Source organism: Netta rufina, assembly GCF_964035555.1.
Source record: "Netta rufina genome assembly, chromosome: 25".
Classification (NCBI taxonomy): Eukaryota; Metazoa; Chordata; class Aves; order Anseriformes; family Anatidae; genus Netta; species Netta rufina.
Genome location: NC_140149.1, coordinates 7,194,454 through 7,215,454, shown reverse-complemented (window position 1 = coordinate 7,215,454; position 21,001 = coordinate 7,194,454). Strand labels below are relative to the sequence as shown.

At 49.5% G+C, this 21,001-nt stretch overlaps 1 protein-coding gene across 1 annotated transcript; it reads right to left on the bottom strand.

Moving 5' to 3' along the window:
• Nucleotides 1-7,233: 7,233 nt before the first annotated feature.
• Nucleotides 7,234-20,575, bottom strand: ZW10 (zw10 kinetochore protein). The gene is made up of 16 exons (XM_084301492.1): nucleotides 20,443-20,575; nucleotides 19,754-19,888; nucleotides 18,595-18,696; nucleotides 18,342-18,419; nucleotides 18,061-18,220; nucleotides 17,353-17,502; nucleotides 16,487-16,678; nucleotides 16,072-16,235; nucleotides 15,096-15,278; nucleotides 14,012-14,250; nucleotides 12,930-13,001; nucleotides 11,871-12,040; nucleotides 11,430-11,560; nucleotides 10,829-10,960; nucleotides 10,082-10,284; nucleotides 7,234-9,210 (listed from the first exon to the last, which is right to left on the bottom strand). The coding sequence occupies exons 1-16, from the start codon at nucleotides 20,557-20,559 to the stop codon at nucleotides 9,090-9,092; spliced, it is 2,349 nt and encodes a 782-aa protein (XP_084157618.1). The 5' UTR covers nucleotides 20,560-20,575; the 3' UTR covers nucleotides 7,234-9,089.
• Between the last annotated feature and the right edge of the window lie 426 nt (nucleotides 20,576-21,001).

Here is a 21,001-nt window from a genome sequence, read left to right as displayed (position 1 = left end):
ATCGAGAGTGAGAGTTCTGAGGATTCCTGCACACAAACACAGAGGTTGACATATTTCACTCTGCTCTTAAATTCATTTTGTCCCCTCCTGGATCTCTGTGGGTCGCCAGCACCACGTAAGGGCAGGGCCAGGCTGCAAAGCGACCGTAGGAAGTGGTTGGAGATGGAGAAGAATGACCATAATATTAATTTCTCCTTAACGATTATTCTACTTTGATTCTTCTCTGAGAAGAAATCCCTCGGGCTGTGTTTGCACCAGAACATGACACAGCTAATGAAACCATCTCAGCCCTGGCATCTGTAAATTCTGCATTTAGGGGGTGATGGATGAGGATCCAGGGCCCAGCCACGTTCCCTGGGGTGCGGGTGGGTGGCCGGGCACTCACGGTCCCTGAGGGTTGTCGTCCCTTCTCTGGTGACTGCCGGGATCGGGAAGGAGCCCCCGTTTTTGGCACTGGCAGGGCAGGCACGGCTCCTGCCCCAGCCCCAGCGCCAGGAAGGTGCAGCACAGAGCTGCCTCCGAGCTGTCTCCGTTAGCTTCATGCGGTGCCAGCTGCTCTTTAAATAAATGATCCCAGCAGGTTATTATGGAAGTTTCTCCCTTCAATTCCTTCTACAGAGAAACTCATTTTCCTGAAATTGCCTTCCCCCAGCTCTGCAGTCACCAGCAGCCCATCGCCCCGGGGAGAAGGCTCGCAGGCAGGAGCAATGCCTGGGGCTGCCCTGGCACCAGGGACGTGTCCTGGTGACAGCATGGCTGGCACAGGGGGGCCGGGGGGCTCAGTGGCACAGCATGGGGCAGCCTCCCCAAAATATCTCGTCTCCAGCGTCCAGGGGTGAGATCAGGCACGCTGCACAGCCTGAAAGCTGCATCTTCCCAGCCTGGTGTCTGGGGAGGCTGTGATGCCCCTTCTTCTTCAGCCTCCAAAGCCAGGTTTCAGAGCCAGGACTGGAGGGCAGGGGGGGTCCAGAGCAGGAACCAGCAGCTCCGGGAGCATCGTCTGCTCTCTGCCTGTGCTCCAGCCTTTCCCTGCTGGTGTCAGCCTTAACAAATTATCTTACACAGGACTTTATTCACCGTCTTTTGGGATGAGCACTCCGACAACAGAGGACGTGGAATAAATCATTGCAATGAACAATGCAGTGACAACCTGTCAAGTTTAGAGGAACAACTTTTTATTCTGAGGAAATGTCCAAATAGGACTGGACATTTATATGAAATATGGAGAGATGTGTGCTTCCATTAGACAGGGTAAGCGCATACAAGATATAAACTATCTTCCCTCGTGTCACTACACCCTGCTGCCTGGGGTTAAAAGGAGTCTTACTGAATAATTTCCCGTTATGAGGTTCGGGATATTGGCCTCTCCTGGAGACGAGACGCAGGGCGAGATGAATGATTTAGTCAGATGTGCTCCGGCAGGTCTTACTTCTTACGGTGACACAAGGGCAACGTTTTGCAAGCCAGAGATTAAGCTCTGCCCCGACTGCAACAGGCAGTGTAGGGCCAGCTGCTTTACCCGCCCTGCAGAGACCTGCGGACAGGTGAAGTACGCTGCCAGCTCCCTTGTTGAAGCTGGTGGCAGAGCTCAGCCTGGAGGTGCTGTGCACAAAGCTGCCCTTGCTGAGGTGCTGCCCCCACCTGCAAGGGTGCTGAACCCCCTCAGGTGCTCAGTGATCCTGCTGATAACCCCCCCTAAAGATGGTAATAGGAGGGCAGGGGGAAAAGGAGGTGAAAAAGGGTCAGAAAACTCGTGGGGGAAGGAAGGGTGTTGGGGGGGCTACTGTTGGTTTTAAATTTTATTTATTTTTTTGACCGCAGCATCACTGCTGGGAAGCCACAATCAGAGCATCCAGGATTCATTATCCCTGATGAGATTTGGCAGGCTGCTACCAGGATTAGGTAGGTTTTAGGCTGGTGCTTTCGGCCATTTCTCTCATTATGGGCTTCCAGCAGCTGCCTTATCTCACTGAGAAGCACTTTTATGAGAGAGGGGACTTGAGGGAGGCAGAGAAGGAATGAGCTAAGGAAGGAAATGATCCAACAAGGGGCTCAGGCAAGGCGATGCTCTGAGCTGGTGGCCACGTTGCCTTGTTTGCTCGCCCCAGAGAGCCCTGGGGAGCTCAGGACCCAGCCCTGGCCGGGGTGGAGGCAACCCCAGGATTTTGCCAGCTTCCCTCAAAGCAACACCAAGCACCCGCAGCTGGGGGCTGCTTTTTTAAATTATTATTATTTTATTTTATTTTTTTATTTTATGCCTCTAAAGAGCCTGGGCAGGACGGTGGGAATCAGGAGATAAAGCTGTAGCTTCTCCTCCCTGCCTTCACACGCGTGTGCCGGCGTTTAATCTTGAAAGCTCACTCGTTTCAGTCACTTATTGCAGGTAGGCAGAACTGATAGCAATATTGAGCCTCTTTTAATGAGCTCTAAGTGCGGAAAAGCCGGCTGACTCAGAGCAGCGAGGCAGCACGGGCTGGGCTGGGCCTTAGCTTCCGTACCTGCTCCTGAGGCAGGGTTTTGGAGCTGGTTCTCACCCTCTGCCTCGAGCTTCTTCCCTTTTGGAGCGTGCAGGGAAGGTGTTATGGGGTGCCCAGAGCGGGGTGATGGAGCTGCTCCTGCAGCACCCCCAGCACAGGGGGCTCAGCAGCTCCTGGGTGCTCCTCAGTGCTCCCAGCGGGCTCCCCGGTCCTCCAGCACCATCTACAGTCCTCGGAGCACTGCGATGCTCCGGAGCCACCAGGGACAGCCCAGCAGCTCCTGGGAAGGAGGCAGGGCTGATTTGGGGGCCCTGTGAGGTCCTGAGCTCTGCCCTTTGGCTCTGTGGCAGCGGCTGGAAGGGGCCGCCTGGTGCCCCCACCAAGCCTCAGCCCCAACCCGCAGGACGGGGCTGTCAGGGGATATCCATGGGAGTTCCCTCGAGTAAATGGCATTAAAAATTCATCGATCTTTTGAGTAAGAAGCCGTCAGCTGTGTCTTCTGGGCTGGAGAAGCGTGTAAACAAGAAGAGGGCTTTTGTTTGCTTGTTTTCGTGACACCGCTCTCCCGGGCTGCCTCGGCTGCCTTCTGGTTTTCAGGCAGGCTGAAACTGCTGCTCGGTCTCCCCTCTCCTGCAGGAGATGGTGGGGTTTAAATGACTTACCTGGAGATGGGAGCAGTGCTAGCTCTGAGGGGAGCAGCCAGCTGGAGGGGCAGCACGAGGAGGGACGAGGCCGGGCAGGGTGTGGGTGCTGTGGCTCTTTGCGGGACCCCAGGAGCTGCCGAGGGGCCGAGCACACAGCTCACTGCCTGGGGCTGCTGCCCTGCAGTCTCCCTGCAGCCCTGCTGGGCGAGGGGGGCTCCACCGGGGTAAGGCAGCCTGCAGCAACAGAGCTGCACCTGGTGCGAGATGCGGGGCTGATACAGAGCACCTGCCTGTGTCTTTTCTCTTTTTTTTTTTTCCCAGCTCAAAACGATTTGCTCTCCAAGGTCTCCTCTAATAAAGGTAGCTGTTAGGGGCTCCTGCCTCGGTGCCCACCGCCTGTAGCCCCCTGCTCGAGCTCAGATCTTGTTGCTGCTCTTCAGTTGTGTGCAGGTGAGCGAGGAAGGGAGGGGAGGGACAGCAGGTGGAAGGTGGGGCTGGGGCAGCCCAGCAGCTGCTGGGGTTGCTCAGACGGAGCTGGGGAGGGAGGCGGTGGGGAGCCAGGGACAAGGGGCCGGGAGCTGGGTTTGTGCCGAGGGAAAGCCCAGCAGCTTGGCGGAGGCGCTGTGCTATGGGAATGGTGAGCGGCGCTTCCTCGCGGCCCCCCTGCCTCAAATGGAGCTGTTCCCTTCCAGGAGCCTGCCCCTGACCTGCACCCTGCTCCACTCCGTAGGGGCCGGCTGAGGCTGAAAGCTGTCCCCAAAACCTGCCTGGCATCGGGGACACCGCACAGAGCCAGGAGAGCCTGACAGCAGAGCTGAGGGAAGCAAGGACAGGGGCGTCCCCGGGACACGGTGAGAAAATTACGGGCTTGGGGAGCAAGGGGGAGCCCCCAGGTCCTGACCTTCTGCAGAATGCGTGGCCTTAGCTCATCCCCTGGTGGCACTTCAGGCCAAAGGGTTTGGAGGGCCCCAAAAATCAGGCCCCAGTGCCCTGAGAACCTCTCCAGGGGCTTGGTGGTGCCACGAGGGATGGAGGAGACGGTGTCTGTCCTCTCCCTTTGTTTCCTAAAGGCTCTGCTGAGGCGTCTTTCAGAAGTCTCTGCACCATCCGGAGGCTGCTGCTGCTGCTGGGGGCTGTGGTGCTGCTGGCGGGGCTGGCGGCGGGGGCTTCGCTGCTGGGTCAGTGCCTGCGCGGGGACGGTGCTGCCCGGCTGCCCAGTGCCCCGGCCGGGGGCTGCCCGGCCCTGCGGTCTCACCCCTGCCCTCCTCTCTCCTTCCTGAAGCGAGGCACCTCAAAATCCCACAGCCAGCCCAGGGCTTTGCCCTGCTGCAGGAGCCAGGCGTGACCCCGGAGTGTGGTGAGGGTGAAGAGGATGAGCCCGTGGTCCGCGGGGCTCCTGGCAGAGGTTTTTAACTCCCCCCTACCCCTGGCAGGCTCAGCGAGAGCAGAAAAGATGCTCTTTAATAATGAATCTGTCCTGCTGAACCAGGAGCTCGTTTTGGCTGTGTGCTGCAACTGTTTCACTCTGTAAATCCTGTGGCATTGCCCTCAGTGTCTTTCAGGATCAACGCGGACAGCTCGCTGCTGGAAGCGCGGGTGCGAGGCCGTCCCGGCTGGCTGCTGGCCTGCCACGAACACTGGGGGCTGAGGCTGGGCACCCAGCTCTGCCGGCACCTCGGGGCGCTCCGGTGGGCAGGGACGGGGGTCGGGGCACTGAGCGGGGCTGGGGCGGCCGGGGGGAACCCCAGGAGGTGGCTGCAGCCACCTGGGCACCTTCCTGGCCATGGGGCAGGGAGGGTGCCGGGACAGGAACCACTCCTGGGATGGTTCCTGGGATGGTTCCTGGGATGGTTCCTGGGATGGTTCCTGGGATGGTTGTGGTTGCTCGTGCAGGATGACCCACCAGAAGGGAGTGAACCTGACGGATGTCAAGGTGAAAGACACCCAGGAGTTCATCCAGGTCAGACCTGGCCACGAAGGCAGACTGGAAGACCTGTGGGAGGTCAGGTACGGGCAGGCCCGGGCTACGGCAGGCTTTGCTGGAGGCACAAAAAGACCTTTTCAGGCTTAAGATGGGCAGAAAACTGTGCTGGTTTTGCCCAACAAGCAGCAGCCCTGTTGGGGACTGCTGCATCTCCCTGAGCACCCTGCAGTTTTCTCAAAGGTTCACCCTGTGCAGGAACAGCTGCGAGTCGGGACGCATCGTGGCTCTGCAGTGCTCAGGTCGGTGCCTCCCTCTCCCCCCTGCCCCTCCGCCAGCCCCATCCCGTCCCTCACGGCCACCTTGCAGACTGTGGGCTGCGCCCCGGGGCCCTGCGGGTGGTCGGGGGCACGGACGCAGCCCCCGGGCGCTGGCCCTGGCAGGTGAGCGTGCGCCACGGCTCCCAGCACCGCTGCGGGGGCTCGGTGCTGGCGCCCCGCTGGATCCTGACCGCAGCACACTGCCTGCACAGGTAGGGGGGCTCTGGGTGCCCATGCGGGGAGCCCTGGGGTGCGAGCTGGGGGCTGTGGTGCTCAGGTAGCCGTGTGCTCAGTTTCAGGCGGCTGCACGGCTCCGGCTGGCTGGTGGGTGCCGGTGTTGCCCGTGGCTCCATTGAGCAGGAGGCTGGGGTACCGGTGGAGAAGGTTATTTCCCACCCGCTCTATAACGGCAGCAGCCTCGACTATGACATTGCTCTGATGAAGCTCCGCGTCCCCCTGAATTTCTCTGGTAAGCTGCTCTTGTGGCCTTCCCCCAGCTGCAGTTTGTCTGGACCTGCAATGAAGAGAGGGCTGGAAATGGGTCTGCTCTGACCCTGCCCTTTGGGAGAAGCTGCTTACCAGGGTCCCCAGCCTCTCCGGGCACCTGGATGCAGCGTGCCCAGCAGTGCCCTGCTCCCAGCTGTGCTGGGGAAGGAGGCTGTAGGAGCTGAGACCTCCAGAGGCCTGCTCCAAGGGTGTTTCAGCTCCATTTGTGGGGCTGAGCAGCTCTGCAGGCTGAGTTCTGCGTGCTGGCAGCTCCACAGCCCTGGCTGTGCCTGCTCTGCACGGCCCGGTGCCGTCCCGGGGCTCACCGTGTCCCCTTCCCACCAGATGCCATCCGCGCCGTGTGTCTGCCACCCTCCCACCGGGACCTCTTCCCGGGCACCCCCTGCTGGGTCTCAGGCTGGGGCTACACCAGACCAGACCAGGGTAAGCCCCCAGCTTGTCCCTGCCCCTCTGTGCTGACCTGCAGCTTTCCCTGCTCCCCCCTGAGGTCCAGCCCTTTCCATGCTGCACCAGGTCCTGCACCCTTCCCTTCAACCCCCCCATTAATCCCATAAGACCCCATCTTCCTCCTGACCCTTCAGCTCCATTGCCCTGCTCTCCCCTTCCTGGAGATCTCATTTCCCTCTTGGCTTCTTCCCTCCCCAGCACAGCTAACGGAGACTCTGAAGGAAGCGCTCGTTCCCCTAATTAGCACCAGGAGGTGCAACAGCTCGTGCATGTACGAAGGAGAGCTCACGGCCAGGATGCTGTGTGCCGGTTACCCGCAGGGGAAGATAGATGCGTGCCAGGTAATGGGAGGGAGCATCAGAGCAGGGGGTGTGCACAGACAGAGGAGAAATGAGCAGTAAGTGTTAGGTCCCTGCTATGTTCCAGTCCTTGCTCTCTTGCAGGGGGACAGCGGGGGCCCCCTGGTTTGCCAGGACGATCTCACGTGGCGCTTGGTAGGCGTAGTGAGCTGGGGCCAGGGCTGTGCTGAGCCCAACCACCCCGGGGTGTACACCAACGTGGCTCAGCTTCTGCCGTGGATTTATCGCACCACGGAGGTAAGCGTGGGGCAGGTGAAGGTGTGTGTTCAGCCTGACCTGCAGCCAGGCATGTTGCATAGAAAAATCCAGGTGCTAGCATCCTGTTTTTACCTGTTACTACCCCACGCTCACCCTTGCTGCATGATCTCTGGGCTAACCTCCTACCCCACAGCATAGTACCAATTATTTATTTTTCCCTTTTAATTTTCTTATTATTAGATCTACTAGAAGCGAAGGAGAGACATCACAGAACAACATTTTGCCTGTTCTGAAGGCCCAGCTTCATACTCTGTTACTGTAACCATATGAGAACCCCCACACACAACACCAGAAAACAGGGCCAGTATAAATAGTTTATTAAAGAAAATAGCATATTACATTTCTGTGAATAATCCACATGAGAGAAGTGGTGTTTCTCAAAATACCAATTTTTTGGTTTCCCATTTATAAAAGGGCAAGGGCTCCCAAGAGATGCAAGCGTTGTGGGAACACTGTCAACCCTCAAATGAATTACTTAAAGTAGTGAAAGGGGGAAAAAAAAAAAAAGGAAAAGCTAGAGTGACAGATTTGGGATCAACGGAGGCCTTTGTTTTTGCATTCTCAGAGGCTGGACTTAGTGTAAATGGGAACTTGACTGCATCTGTCCCCTCCCCAGGCTTCTACTAATTATCCAGGCTTCTACTAATTAAGGCCCACAACAAGGAGTCTCCTTGGCCCTAGATCTGGCTGTGCCTGGCTGATCCAGCACACGGACCAGCCATGAGGTTCTGCTGTGATTCGGGTGCAATGTAAAAGCCAGCTGTAATTTTGGTATCCCCCAAAATGCTCAGGAATGCACAGAGGAGCCAGACAGATGTCCAAATAAAAAGGATGCAAGGACAGGTAAAATTAAAACATTTAGCTCTACGATTAAAACTTTTGTAAGCAGGTCATGATGTGCTTACAAACCACTACATAGCAGGAAATACTCTGTGCAGCAAGGGGCACATCTTGGGACCTGGGCTACATTTCAACAAATGCAATTGAAAAGGTTTCCAAGTAAAATAAATGTGCATTTTTTGAAGTCCCAAACAGCTTTTTGTAACTTAGAAGATAATGTTCTAAGTGCACACTTAATTCCCTTTACTTCCCTTGTATTTACTAGCATTTATATAGTTCTTAAAGTACAGTAGAGTTACTATCAAAAAGACAATAGATGCCAGACCTACTTAATTCATACACAAATCAAAAGCTAAAAATAGGAGCTGAACGGGCTTTCGTGGCTGGCAAAGTCAGATTGAAAACTTTGAATTCAATTTTAAGATATGTCCCAAGAGAAATAAATCCATGAGGAATGTTGCCACATGTGCAAAACCCTCCGACTCAGTAAACATTTCACTTGGAGCACGGTTTCCTCTCCCCCCCATAAAATTTTCACTCTTTTGAGGTGTGTTGTTCAGGGAAACATGAACAAAACAGGTGGGTAAGAGCAGAATTTGGCACTTCAGCATTCTTAGAAGGACACCAAAAGCTACCACTGCTTGTGGGTTTTGTATGTAATTTGCAGGGACAGAAGAGGTAAGACACAAAGGGGGGACACGTCCCCTGATGTAAAACTGCATAGGTAAGATTCACAAGTGAGAAAGAACAATCCCTCTACAAGACCCTGAAGCAAGCAAGCTTGAGATGACACTGTACAGCACCTTGCCTGAGAGGCCCACCTGCCAGCAGTGCTCAGTCTCACAAGGAGTTCAGATAAAGAACTAGATTTATTTGCCTGTGCTGGGCTTACAGGAAGATGAAATCCAAGATGATAGAATTTAGCAAATATCACAAAAAGCATCTCTTCTTCACCAGGACTGTATACACACCAGCTTGTAAAGCACAACTACAATCCAGGCATAACACCTCCAGGGAGCAGGGCAAGAGCTTGAATTTTCAAGCCCAAACTCCATGTGTGTGGCAGATAAAGCAGCTGCAGTTAGTGCCCATGTGTTACCCACCTTTGGTTTCCTGTTCTCAGACTCACAGAACCATCCCCTCTGCCCTGCCAAGTGAGCTAGCAATTTTTTCTCCTCCCTTAGTCAAGCCTCCAGGAAGCACACACCTAATGCCAAGCTTTTTGTAGTCCAGTACAAGAAGGATGGAATCCAAAAAATAAAGATTCTCAGTTCATTCTTGCCTTATCAGAAGATGCAACATGTAGCAGCAAACAGTTACTTGATTTTGGCCAGTGCTGCTGCCCTTCTTTCTGTGTTCTGGAACAAGGCTCGTATCAGACTCTTCACTTCAGCTGGAGAGAATTCAGCGGCAAGAGGCCCCTTCCCATCTGCCCATCTACAAGGAAGAAATATCTTCATTTAACAAAACTGCATGGAAACTTCAGGTTAAAACAAGCCTTAGAGCATTCACAACAATCCATTGCAATTCTCCCACTCCTGTGATGAATGGTTCAAATAAATTAGAAGCATAGAGCATTTACAGGTTTGCTACAGTAGTAAATCTCAATCCAAAACAAATCTAGTTAGCAGCCTACTAGCTGCATGCAACTTGAGTCCAGAATTAATAAATTAGGCATAAAAAGCTACAGGTTTTAAGGTGTTTCTTGCACTTACTACAAACTTTGCAGTTTAGAGGACAGCATGGCTCCTTGTCATTCAGACGGACATGTGAAACAAGTGTGAGGAAGAAACATCTAGCTTCTGACAACTCATGACAACTAAAGTAATAGGAGTAATAATGCAAATCCTCATGTATAATTCAGATGAATACCCCTTGCAAGTTAAAAGACCTAAGAAACAGTCTCTAAAAACTGAAGACCAATTACATGGAATGATAGCTGCAGTTGCAAGGCACAGCTAACATCAAAAGCAGGGGGCAAAATGCCTGGCTGCTTACTGTTAAGTACTTCTGAATTTAGAAAAGTCAAGAGGGGATGTATAATTGCTCTCTGGTTGGCTCTCCCGGGGCACATTTTTTTTTTTTACCACTGCTTTATCACCTGCAGAAGACAGCTGAATATATGACCAGTGAAATGGACTATAAACACACAGACAAATAATGGCACTAGGAGCAGCTATTTGATCCCTATTAAAAGTGATTGTGTTTCACCTGAAAAGGCTCTCCTGAATGCAGTGCCCTGCTGTCAGACCACTTCCCAGCTCCCTGGTTAGCAGGTGAAGTACTAACTGAAAACGAAGACACTCACTGATCCACTATTTCTTGGAGGTTAGCTTGCAAGATGATCATCAGCTCTTTGAACGTCATCCATTTCTTCACGTACACTGGAACTTCCTCTTGATATTTCTTATTTTTGTCCTCTTCAGGGAGTGGGGTGAAAACTTGGGGTCCTTCCTCTACCATGATCCTACAGAGGGAGTACAACCTATCTGCATCTTCTGCAGAGATATCCTAGAATTGAAAAAACATTAACAAAAAGAGCAGTTAGATGTGTCTTTGGAGTGCCAAGTACTACATGAATTATTTTTTTTTTTTTAAATGGGGCTCTGTGTCTGAAGATGAAAAGCAGTGGTTTGGATTGCATTTAACATTCTTGAGCTAATGTAACTTATTTCACAAATAGCTATTTCATCAAGTTCTCTGCAGTTGCCTCAGAACAAGGATTCTGCTTCTGAACTGCGCATCCTGGTGCAATAACAAGGATTTCACTGTGAGGCAGAGGGGTTATGAGGAAGGTCTGGAGCAGTTCATAAGGAAAGCGCTCAGGTAACGCCAGCACAATGATGAAAGCAAAGCTTTTTGGCAGGCATGGCATAAGCAAGTGTCCTAGCTATTAAAGGAGAAGAGGCTACACAATTCACAGTGTGGGGGCTCTTCAAAATTTTGACTACAACTGGCTCCCCTGAAACTTCAATTTAGAAAGAATTTCTACAGGTCACACATGCTAGCTGTTAGCACCACCCCTACGCCTGGCAGGCCCATCTCGTGCAGTTACCTCTAGGGCAGCAATCCTAGTGACAATCTCTGAGAGCGCTGTGTTCAGTAAGGTCCCCATGGCCTTGCAGTATACGTTCACTGGAAGGACATCTTGCCAAACTTTCCCCAGTCTTTTCAACTGATGCAATACCTGGAAGACAACAGCTATACATTACCAACATGTTATCAAGGAGAACATTAAGAGAAGCACAAAACGATAAGGTGAGCGCGAATGGACAGAAAAGTTTTAAAGTAGAAGGCCATGATTTCATCCTGCTACCACATAAAGCAGACACTCCTGGAAAAAGTGCCACAATTTCAGTTTGCATTGTGGCTCACAGATGTTTTCCTTGAAAAATGAAACACCTTAGATACACACTATAAACAAAAGTTCAAGAGTAAGAAACTATGTCATCTTGGAGCATGCGGACTTGAACTCAGCGTTCTACAAAATGAGACACAGCCCAGGGGGGAAAAAAGCATGCCAGAAAATTCATCTTTTGCAAAATTTTACTCTGCTGAAACAGTGCGCAGTTCTCAGTACTAATATTACATACTGTACCTTTCTAAGGACAACATCTACAGACAACAGCATATTTGACTTTGTTTGCCTTACTTACCTGCCTTATTGCTTTGTTTGCTGCAGAGTAATTTTCCTCATCATCCATATTAGAAAAATTCCTGGCACTTGACAGCCTCTCCAGGATTTCTCCTTTCTGCACTCGCATCTGGGCCAGAAAACACTCCATTCCTTTAGAAGCAAAAACAAGCAGAGAGAAGCAAGTAAGCAATTATTAAATTTGCTCTGCCTATGCCAACTTAAGAGACTGTAAGCGCTGAATAAGAAACATTATTTTGGGTCAATTTAAACTTATTATTTTGGGCCAATTTAACTGAGCTGTCACATACTTAATAAGCTTTTGCACAGCTTGGATTGCTACAGCACTTTTGAAAAAGAGCTGAGTAGCAGAATTAAGTATAGATGACAGGCTCACGTTAAACTGGTACAAGCTTATCCATCTCAGAATTTCTCTCCATAGAATACTAAAAGGTAAAATTACCAAGTCTCCTAAAACCAGGTACCAGATCTACAAAAGTAGCCGCTCCGTCACACATGATGTTCGTCAGGCGGTATTGGAACTGGTGTCCCATGGTGAGCAAGTGGTGAGCAATGTACATGCAGTTGTTGTGATGAATAGCTGCTAGTTGGGGGAGTTTCTGAAGGTTCTCTCTGTCACATGAAGAAGGAAGAAGAAGAAATGTATGTATTTAGACCTGACCCTGTTAGAAAACTGTCATATATACCCTAAACAGCCCATCTGTTGTTGATGTTGCATGTAAATAACTGAAAGGAATGCTTGATACAGCCATCAGTTGGAATAGAAGTACTTCACCTCCTGCCACAGCCACACAAGAGCTTACATTCAGGAAAGAAGTTCTATGGCTAGTGAAATGAAACCTTGGCATTCCAACTGTGTGTTGTACTCACATCATTTCTAACAACTTTCAAACAGGAAGATTCTTGATTACAGCGTAACACTGAGGAAAACAGAGAAGTCCTTGTTGGTAATACCTCAGTGTTCTTGTATACTTTTAAAAAGTATAAACACTTTTAAAGTATACACAATTGTATACTTTAAGTCTTCACTGGTGCTGTTTATTACAGGAAGAGCATCAAGAACAATCATAAAGGCTAACCCCTGTCAAGGACAAGGGCAAGGACTCTATTCTAGTTACCTAACCATTACTATTACGTTAGTTAATGGATGGATAAGACAGCTTACAAAACTCAGTTACGTTCTAGAGATGTAACTTCAGCTCGTGTTTCCTGTGTTCTGATGTACACAAGGGCTGTAAGGCACAAAACCAATTCCATTCACGTCAAAGAAATGCTAAAAACTATCTCTTTGGTCATAAGACTGCCAACTCAGAAACTCTCAGGCAAATATTCTGCAGCAGGTACAATTTAATAATGCATTAGGAGCACCAGCTTGTACCCACTAGAAGAAGCTCTTAGTCATCTTTGGCAGTGGTGGACAAACAGGGAACAAGTGGGGCTATTCCAATAGCACTGCTCTGTCTCCAAACAGGCCCTAAGTAATGCACAAACATACACTTACCTGTGGTATGTTGGTACTACATCATAAAACAGCTGGAATATGTTCCGCACGGAGTAGAAGAGCTGTATACAGCTACAAAGAAAATAAGGTTCGTGTTAGATTGCCTGTGGAATTAATGTCTCATCTGCCAAGCGACTCTCAAGGCTTTCTTAAAAAAGGTTTTATTAGTAGTGAAGCACGCTTTTCTTACTAAACAAGGGACAAATTGTCAAGATCAATTACAGCAATGTCAATAAAAGCAGCATCGTGGAAAATTCACAAAGGCTTCTCTCAAAAGCTGTGATGACCTTGTAAGTTCAGCACGGAAGAGATGAACTTCAGGCCACATGTCAGAACAGAGATCATGAAACCCTGCAAACAAAGGGAACAGTGTCCTTTCTCCCAGTAGGTATGCATAACTAGTCAGCCCTCCTTCTGCCACGGTACAGTGAAAGGCATTCAGTACCTAGGAAACTCTCCCTCTTCAGGGTTGTGGTCTCCGGTTTTTAAAACCGACTTTATGTAGGTTCTCAGAATGTTTACTTGTTTTCTTGGAAGAGCCCTGCCAGATGCAGAGCTTGAGTTTTTTGCTTTCATCCAGCCCATGAAAAAAGAAAGCAAGAACTCTCCTTAGAATAGGTGCCATAACTTATCGTTTGGATGGAACAAAAGTTTTTTATCTTTCTAAATATTTGAAACACATGATAAAATATAAAAATGAACACAGAGTAGTGTTTTCCAACTAAAAGACTGAAGCCATGAGCTGCCCTGTGCACCCTAGGGATTCATCACGTTTTCACCACTGCAGTAGCTACAATATGGCAAAACCTACCTGAATGTTCCCTCAGAACATAAGCCTCAAAGACTGCTTAACAAGAGTATTGCAGGGAACATACCCGACAGCTGTTCCTGCTGTACCAGTCTCCCTCACAAATCCAGGGAGCAGCCTCCAGCCAAAACACAGTGTAACTAATGATTCATTCTCATTTTTAAGTATCTTCAGCTCTTTTATATTTCTTTTACTCTATTAACAGATGCTTAGAGTTGCCAAAGGCAATAAATATCTGACTCCCAGGGGTTACCCGCTGATATATAATTCTTACCACTGATCTGTGCTGCCTGTAGCCTCCAACAGTGTCTGATAAGCCAGTTCCATCAGTTTCTCCACCGATGAACTGATGCGGCATGTGGGCAAAGAGAACGTGTACTGGCTCAGTCTGGTCTCATTCTCCAAATTCACCATCTCCTTAGGAAGTTGTTCAGATGTTTTTTGCATGTTTAAGTGATCTCCTGACCCAGGATCAGGAAGCTTTGGTAGGGCTACGCACGAATCAGGTGTGATCTAAGGGAAAACGAGAGAAAGATAGAATGTTATTTGGAGCCCACAGAAAAGAGTCTGTGCAAGACTCTTTTATAAATATCTTTTATAAATATCTGAGGGGTGGGGGACAGAAGGATTTAGCCACCCTCTTTTCAGTGGTTTGTTGGGATAGGACAAGGGGCAATGGCTGCAAGTTAGAGCACAGGAAGTTCTGCACTGACATGCGAAAGAACTTCTTCATGGTGAGGGTGACGAAGCATCGGAACAGGCTGCCTAGGGAGGCTGTGGAGTCTCGTTCTCTGGAGATATTCAAGGCCTGTCTGGATGCCTGCCTGGGCAGCCTGCTCTGAGGAACCTGCTTTGGCAGGGGGGTTGGACCTGATGATCTTTTGAGGTCCATTCCAACCCCTACAGTTCTGTGATTCTGTGACTACAAAATCTTGATTTAAGACTCAAGATAAATACAAAGCTGCAGAATTCCCCTAGACCCTTGGAGGTCCCATGGCTTATGAACTATACGGCAGACCATGAAGCAATCTATACAGTGCTTCATGCCTAGAAGCAAGGTCTGTAAGTGATCCTCTAAATTTTCTTACGCTTATGACACTCGCCAGAAAGGCCTACAAAAGTAAGCTTCAAACATGTTAAGTAACATCTTGGTAGTGAAATAACCCACTTGAGCACTATTAAAGGTGACTTCAAAACTGTTGTTTGCCAAAATCACCAAATAATCACAAGTAGTCAGCGCTCTACAAAAAAAAAAAAAAAAAAAAAAAAAAAAGAACCTCAACTGTCCTAGACAAGCCTTCTTGACCTGCTACACTATTTTTCCACCTAGGAAAACAAGATATTGTAACAACAGGCACCTTTACAGTATTGTGTATTTCTGAGGTCATCAAGTTTCTGGCTGCCACAATCACATCCTGACATTTCTTATTGGCAAAGTGGGAATTGACGTTACGAGCGTATTTCAGTAAATCGGTCATGTCTCCTTTCAAAAACTGCATGTTCTTCAGGGCTTTTTCAAATTCCTCTGTGGATTTAATCACCTGAGGAAGGAAGACACATTCTACATTGATACTTGTGAATTGCCAGTTATAATCTCCTAAAATCAAAGAGCAAAATTAAAGCTGGGTATAAACTCCCCCACTCAGTTGAAAGCAAAAGATGAAACTAAGTTTTAGAGGGAACTATCTCACAGTTCTACAGCAATCTTTTGGAAGAAGCTGGCTCAGTTGGAGGCCATGATTGTACAATAATCCAGTCTTTTAGCTGCAAGTTTGTTTCCTGACTTTGCTGGCAACCTAATTCAAAAATCGGAGGAGCAAGCCGATTACATTTCATTACACTGGGCTACTTAGGGCAAAGGGACTGGGGGGGTTTGCCCTATGATCACTGCTGTTTCAAACAGGTGCCTCTCCAGGATAAGTATCTTTTGGCGTTCTTCACTAGCAGCAAAGATATTACTCTATTAGATAGTTTTTAAAAAAGTAGCCTACACAAGAAACTGCTGTGATCACTAGACAGAGAAAAAAAATGCAAACACAGCAGTTCATTCACAGGAATCCAGAGATCCCAAATCAGCATGTGCAAGACCACTTCAGCCTCTTACAGAAGCTCACACAAGAGCCTTATGCCACACACCCGAGAACCTCCAGGTCTTAGTTAAATATGGCCTGAGGTCCTTGGATCAGAGACCTTGCACCATTAATAGAACAGGAAAAACAAGGCACGGTTTACCTGAGATAAACGCACAGTTCTAGATTAGCAAACGACAGCTTTCTGTTGAAGCTGGTCATGCGGCATTTCCACTATATAAATTCAGAAGCATTTGATGCCTACCTCTATATACTGCTCTAGTTTGCTATTATTGGTTGGGATTGAATTCACTAGGCAGTTCTGAATGAGGCAGTCTGATAGCTCTTCCCATATCATATCACCCAGCAGTTCTGCCAGTGTCACTCTGCATTCCTTTTTGTCTTCCACACGCTGTTCAACTGGCACATCTGAATTCAAGAGAACAGAAACGGATTTTAATATCCCTGCTTCCTGGATATGACCCTCCACCATTTCATTCAGTCCTTCCTGTCAAAAAGGCATCTTTCTGCTGTTCCATAATTTTATAAAGGAGATGTTCTTCATATCTAAACCATGTGCTGTGACTGTGGAACAACCTCCATCCCAATCAAAAGACAACTGAATTTATGGTTCAACTGAGCCCACTTTCCCAGTAATTCCAAAGAGAGGGACTACCTACTCAGCAAGTATTTGTGAAGAACTTCAAGAACGAACTTGATCTTGTCAAAAACCTCCACAGGAGAGAAATGATCCAAGTCAGGCTTCTCACACTTAAAACGTAGGATGACCACATCTGACAGTTCTTCTGTGAATGGCTGAAGAGATGGGTATGAAATCAGCGGCTTGAGGATGTATTTCAGCAACAACTGGCCTAAAATATTAAAAAAATAAAAGAAGTTTTCCTACAGCAGGAGTTTGTTCCTGAGAGGCCCAACTGATAGTATTTTGGATGCAGAGATTCTTCAAGTGATGTGCAAGAACCACTGTCTAGACTAGCGGTATCAGAGAATATTCATGAGGTGGAACGTTGGGTTTGGTTTCACTACAGACCACTTGACTCTTGTAAAACACATATGGAGGCCTAACAAAGATCTGTATATTTAATGTAAAATGAAAAATTAAAAAGCCAGAAGCATGGAATCCTGTCCTAGCATCTGCCATGCTTCCTGATTACTTCTTGCCAACACCTGAGAACGGAAAAGCCCAGAAGTTGACTAAAACCCACAGTCTTGGTCTTTGTAGATAAGGAAGCTTTAACTGGAAAAGCCCTTTAAGCCCTTTAATCAGACCATGAAACCACAAAGCCACAGATCAAAACAGTATACGAAAATAACCTGACAGGAAAAGATAAATAATTCTTGGCAGTTTCGTATTGTAAAAACCAGAGGATTCACCTCACGCTCAGTGGGAAACACAAGGCAACAGACAAAGACGTCTCCCAGTGTACGACTGAAGTGAACTGGATCTCAATATCCATCCTAAAACAAGCCTAAACTCATATCCACTAGGGCTGCAACAGCTGTGTGGATCCAAGGTCTGTCTTACCAAAAATTTTAAGCTTGGTGCGCAGTTCTCCAAGGACAGCAAATGCCTGCAGCACAGAAGCAACAGGCGGGCCAGCAATCTCCTCCTCTTTTGATGGCAGTGTGCATAAGTGCAATTCTGAATGCATCGCTGACTCCAGGCTGCTACTTTCTAGGGAAAAGGAAGAAACACCTATTAGAATGTGGTCTGAGATACAGCAGGTCTGAGAACCTACTGCATTCCTCAGCTGGTAACTAAAATGATGTGCTACCTCTCCCCATTTCCACAAAATAAAGTTCCTATAAAAGAGCATCAGAAGAGAGTAACAAATACCTTGTGTTTCAGTACAGGGCAAATCTGCAGAATTCTTATTTCAGTTGAATGAAATGTCATGACATTGATATTTAGAGACAATCACCCCCCTTGTCCCCATTGTAAGTCAAATCTGATCAAAGGAAAAGTTTGTGTTTTAATGAAGACACCAACATACAAATTCTAGAGCAGCTGCAACAAAAGTAGCAGCCAAAAACCTACCAGAGAAGATAAAGTATTCTTAAAACTACCCTAGCAGGAGAATATATACAGTCGGAACAAAAATTCTGGAAATCTCTCCTTAAACCAACCTTAATTCAACAATATTATTCTATTTCATATCCTGTAGGTGCTTGAAACCAGGATTATTTCAAATAGCGAGGCAAAAATAGTGCACCAAACTAGAACTGTGAGCACCTTTTGAAGGAGGAAGCTTCCACACAGCCAATTTCTGCCATTCTTCTCCTAGATGATAGAGCATATTTTGTGTCTGCACCGTCAGCTCTGTGCCCAGTGCCTTCAGGATCTTCAGCTCAAAGCCTTTACGGGACTCCAGCATTTTCAGGCTGCTTCGTGCCTGGCGTTAAAGGTCAAACAAAAAACATGGGTAACTGTTGCCCCTGTTACTGAAAAGGATCTTGTCACATTTATTGAAAGTATTTATCAATAATTTTGCCACACGCTTAAGAAGTCATTACCTTTTCTAGTTGTTGAGCTGCTACAACATACTTCTTCTCCAGCAATGCAGTGTTGTACTCTTTCATAGCTGTATCAAACTGCAACAACCAAATAGGATCGTATGTAACAGCACATCTGCTGTTACATGATTTTAAACAACACAAGTAGACACACAAATTATAGTTATTTATTCAAAGGAGAAGCCCCGAATAAAGCCACAAACTGAGCAGCAACCACCACTTAATGATTTTAACATGCACATCCCTTCCTCACCTCTTGTAGCTTTTTCAGAATACTCAAAACCAGTGTGTCTCGCTCCAGCTGTTGCTTCAATTCAGTAAATTCAGCAACAGCAACATTTAGGTCTCGTTGAACCTAAAATAGGAAATTTTTCATCAGACAGCAGCCAAACACTAATAGATTTCTCTTAAAAGTGACAACAATGAGATATAGAGTATTTCTGCTAATAGAGCAATTTGGTGAGGAAGACGGAAGACTCAGTGTTAACAACTTATCTGCTCTGGCATTTGATAATGACTCTGTCTTCGATTTCTATGGCATTCCATTTTACTCCCTGCTAGAAAGATACTTAAAATTTCCCTACTGGAAACTCTTCCATACTGGTTTATGTTTTTATTACATTACAGGTTTTGTCAAGGCACTGGAAGGCAACTTAGTATCAAAAAGCTATCAAAAGGAGTTGAGTGTGCTTTTAACATAGCCATTTTAAATGCAAAATCACTTGAATGTGAGTAAAAAGCTATCTCAGTTAATATATCTAATAACATATCTAAACTTTTTTTATTTTAACCTGGTTTAGTTAACATGATTTTGTGTGTGTGTGTGTTTAACTGCTGCTGTTTATTACTTTTAATTTACATTAGATTGGTTTTCATTGCATTATTAACACATCATGCTTTTCTGTGAAGAACACCACATACCACTCCTTCAAGTCATGTTGCAGTCGATCAAAGAAGCACAAAAGCAGAGGATCCGGCCTGCAGGGCCTGCTCACACTCTCCTTCATGGCTGTGTGAACGTGCACGGCCATGTGCCAGGCTTTGGGTGGTGCACATTCAGTGCCCTCTCTGCCCCAAATCCCCGTGAGACCAACACTCAGCCCATCTGTCACTGCATCACACCCTACCGCGATGCAACCAGGCGGATCCTTCTCTCTCCTCTGGAGACGTGCGACACACTTTTCCAAGTGCACAACACGCAAACTACGACCAACAACCCCTTAATTACTCTCAGTCACACCCCAGATGGGACGTACACCCGTGCCATCATTTTTTAGGCGTGAGGCCATCCAGAGCCTTCAGGCCCGTGTCCTCCACCCCTGTCCCCCCGCACACAGCAGCTGAAGGCCCACAGATGTGCAGTGGGACCTGAGGAAGCTGCCAGCAGCCAGGGGCTGCCCTGCGGGTCCCACCTGCTCCTCGATGCCGGCCCTGAGCAGCTCGATGCTCCCTGACAGCCTGTCCACCTGCGCCACCAGCTCCTCGGCACTGCGCGCGCTGGGCAGGAACTCGCTGTACTTGCTGGTGATGGCGGAGCACACCTCTCCCTGCGGGGGCACGGGGGGCAAAGTCACGGTCAGAGACCCCCAGGACCCCCAAGTCCTCCCCCCGAGGACCCCCAATTTGTCCCCCAGCCCCTCATGACCTCCCCTGGGACCTCCAAGTCCTCCCCCCGGGGCACCCAGGTCCTCCCCAAGGCCCCTCACGGTGCCCCCCGAGCCCCTCAATTCCCCGTCCCGAGACCCCAATTCCTCCCTCACGGCTTCTCACGGCCCCCCCCGGGACCCCCAAATCCCCCAGGGGAACCCCAATCCCCCCGCCGGGATCCCCAATTTTTCCCCCGGGAACCCCAAATCCTCCCCCCGGGACCCCAAATTTCCCCATCGGGACCCCCAATATCCCACCCGAGACCACCAATTCCTCCCCCGAGACCCCAATTCCTCCCCCTCAGCTACCCCCGGCCCCCCTCAGCCCCTCCCGGGCCCCCCAATTCCTCCCTCCCGCCCCCCCCCGGCCCTTCCCGCCTCCCCCAAACCCCCCCAAATTCCTCCCCCCCGACCCCCTCCGCCCACCCCCGGCCCCCCATCGGCCCTGCCCGCGCCTTGAGCTCCTCCACACGGCGGGCGAGGCGGCCGATGCGGGTGCCCAGCCCCTCCTTGTCCAGGCGGCCCGAGGTCGCCAGCACGGCAGCCACCAGCGAGCCCGCGGGAGCCGCCATGGCCCCGCCGCCCGCGCGGCACCACGGGAAGGCGGCGCTATGGCGGGCGGCCGGGGACAGCCGGGGACAGCCCCCGCCTCCTTCGTCCTCCTCATCCTCCTCGGGGTGCTGGGGGGGGACCCGCAGCAGCTGGGGGTCCATGGGTGCTGTGGGGAGCAGTGGTAGCTGGAGGATGTAGGGGTGCTGGGGGTCCTGCTGGAGCTGGGGGGCATATGGCAGCTGGGCACCCATGGGTGCTGGGGGGCGTCCCTGGGTGCTGAGGGGGGGGGGTAAATGGGTGCTGGGGGGGTGAAAATGGGTGCTGGGGGGGTAATGGTAGCTGGAGGGGCTAATGGCAGCTGGGGGACGCAGAGGTGCTGGGGGTCGTACAGCAACTGAGGGATCATATGGCAGCTGGGCACCCATGGGTGCTGGGGGGTCCTGTGGGTGCTGGGGGGGTCCC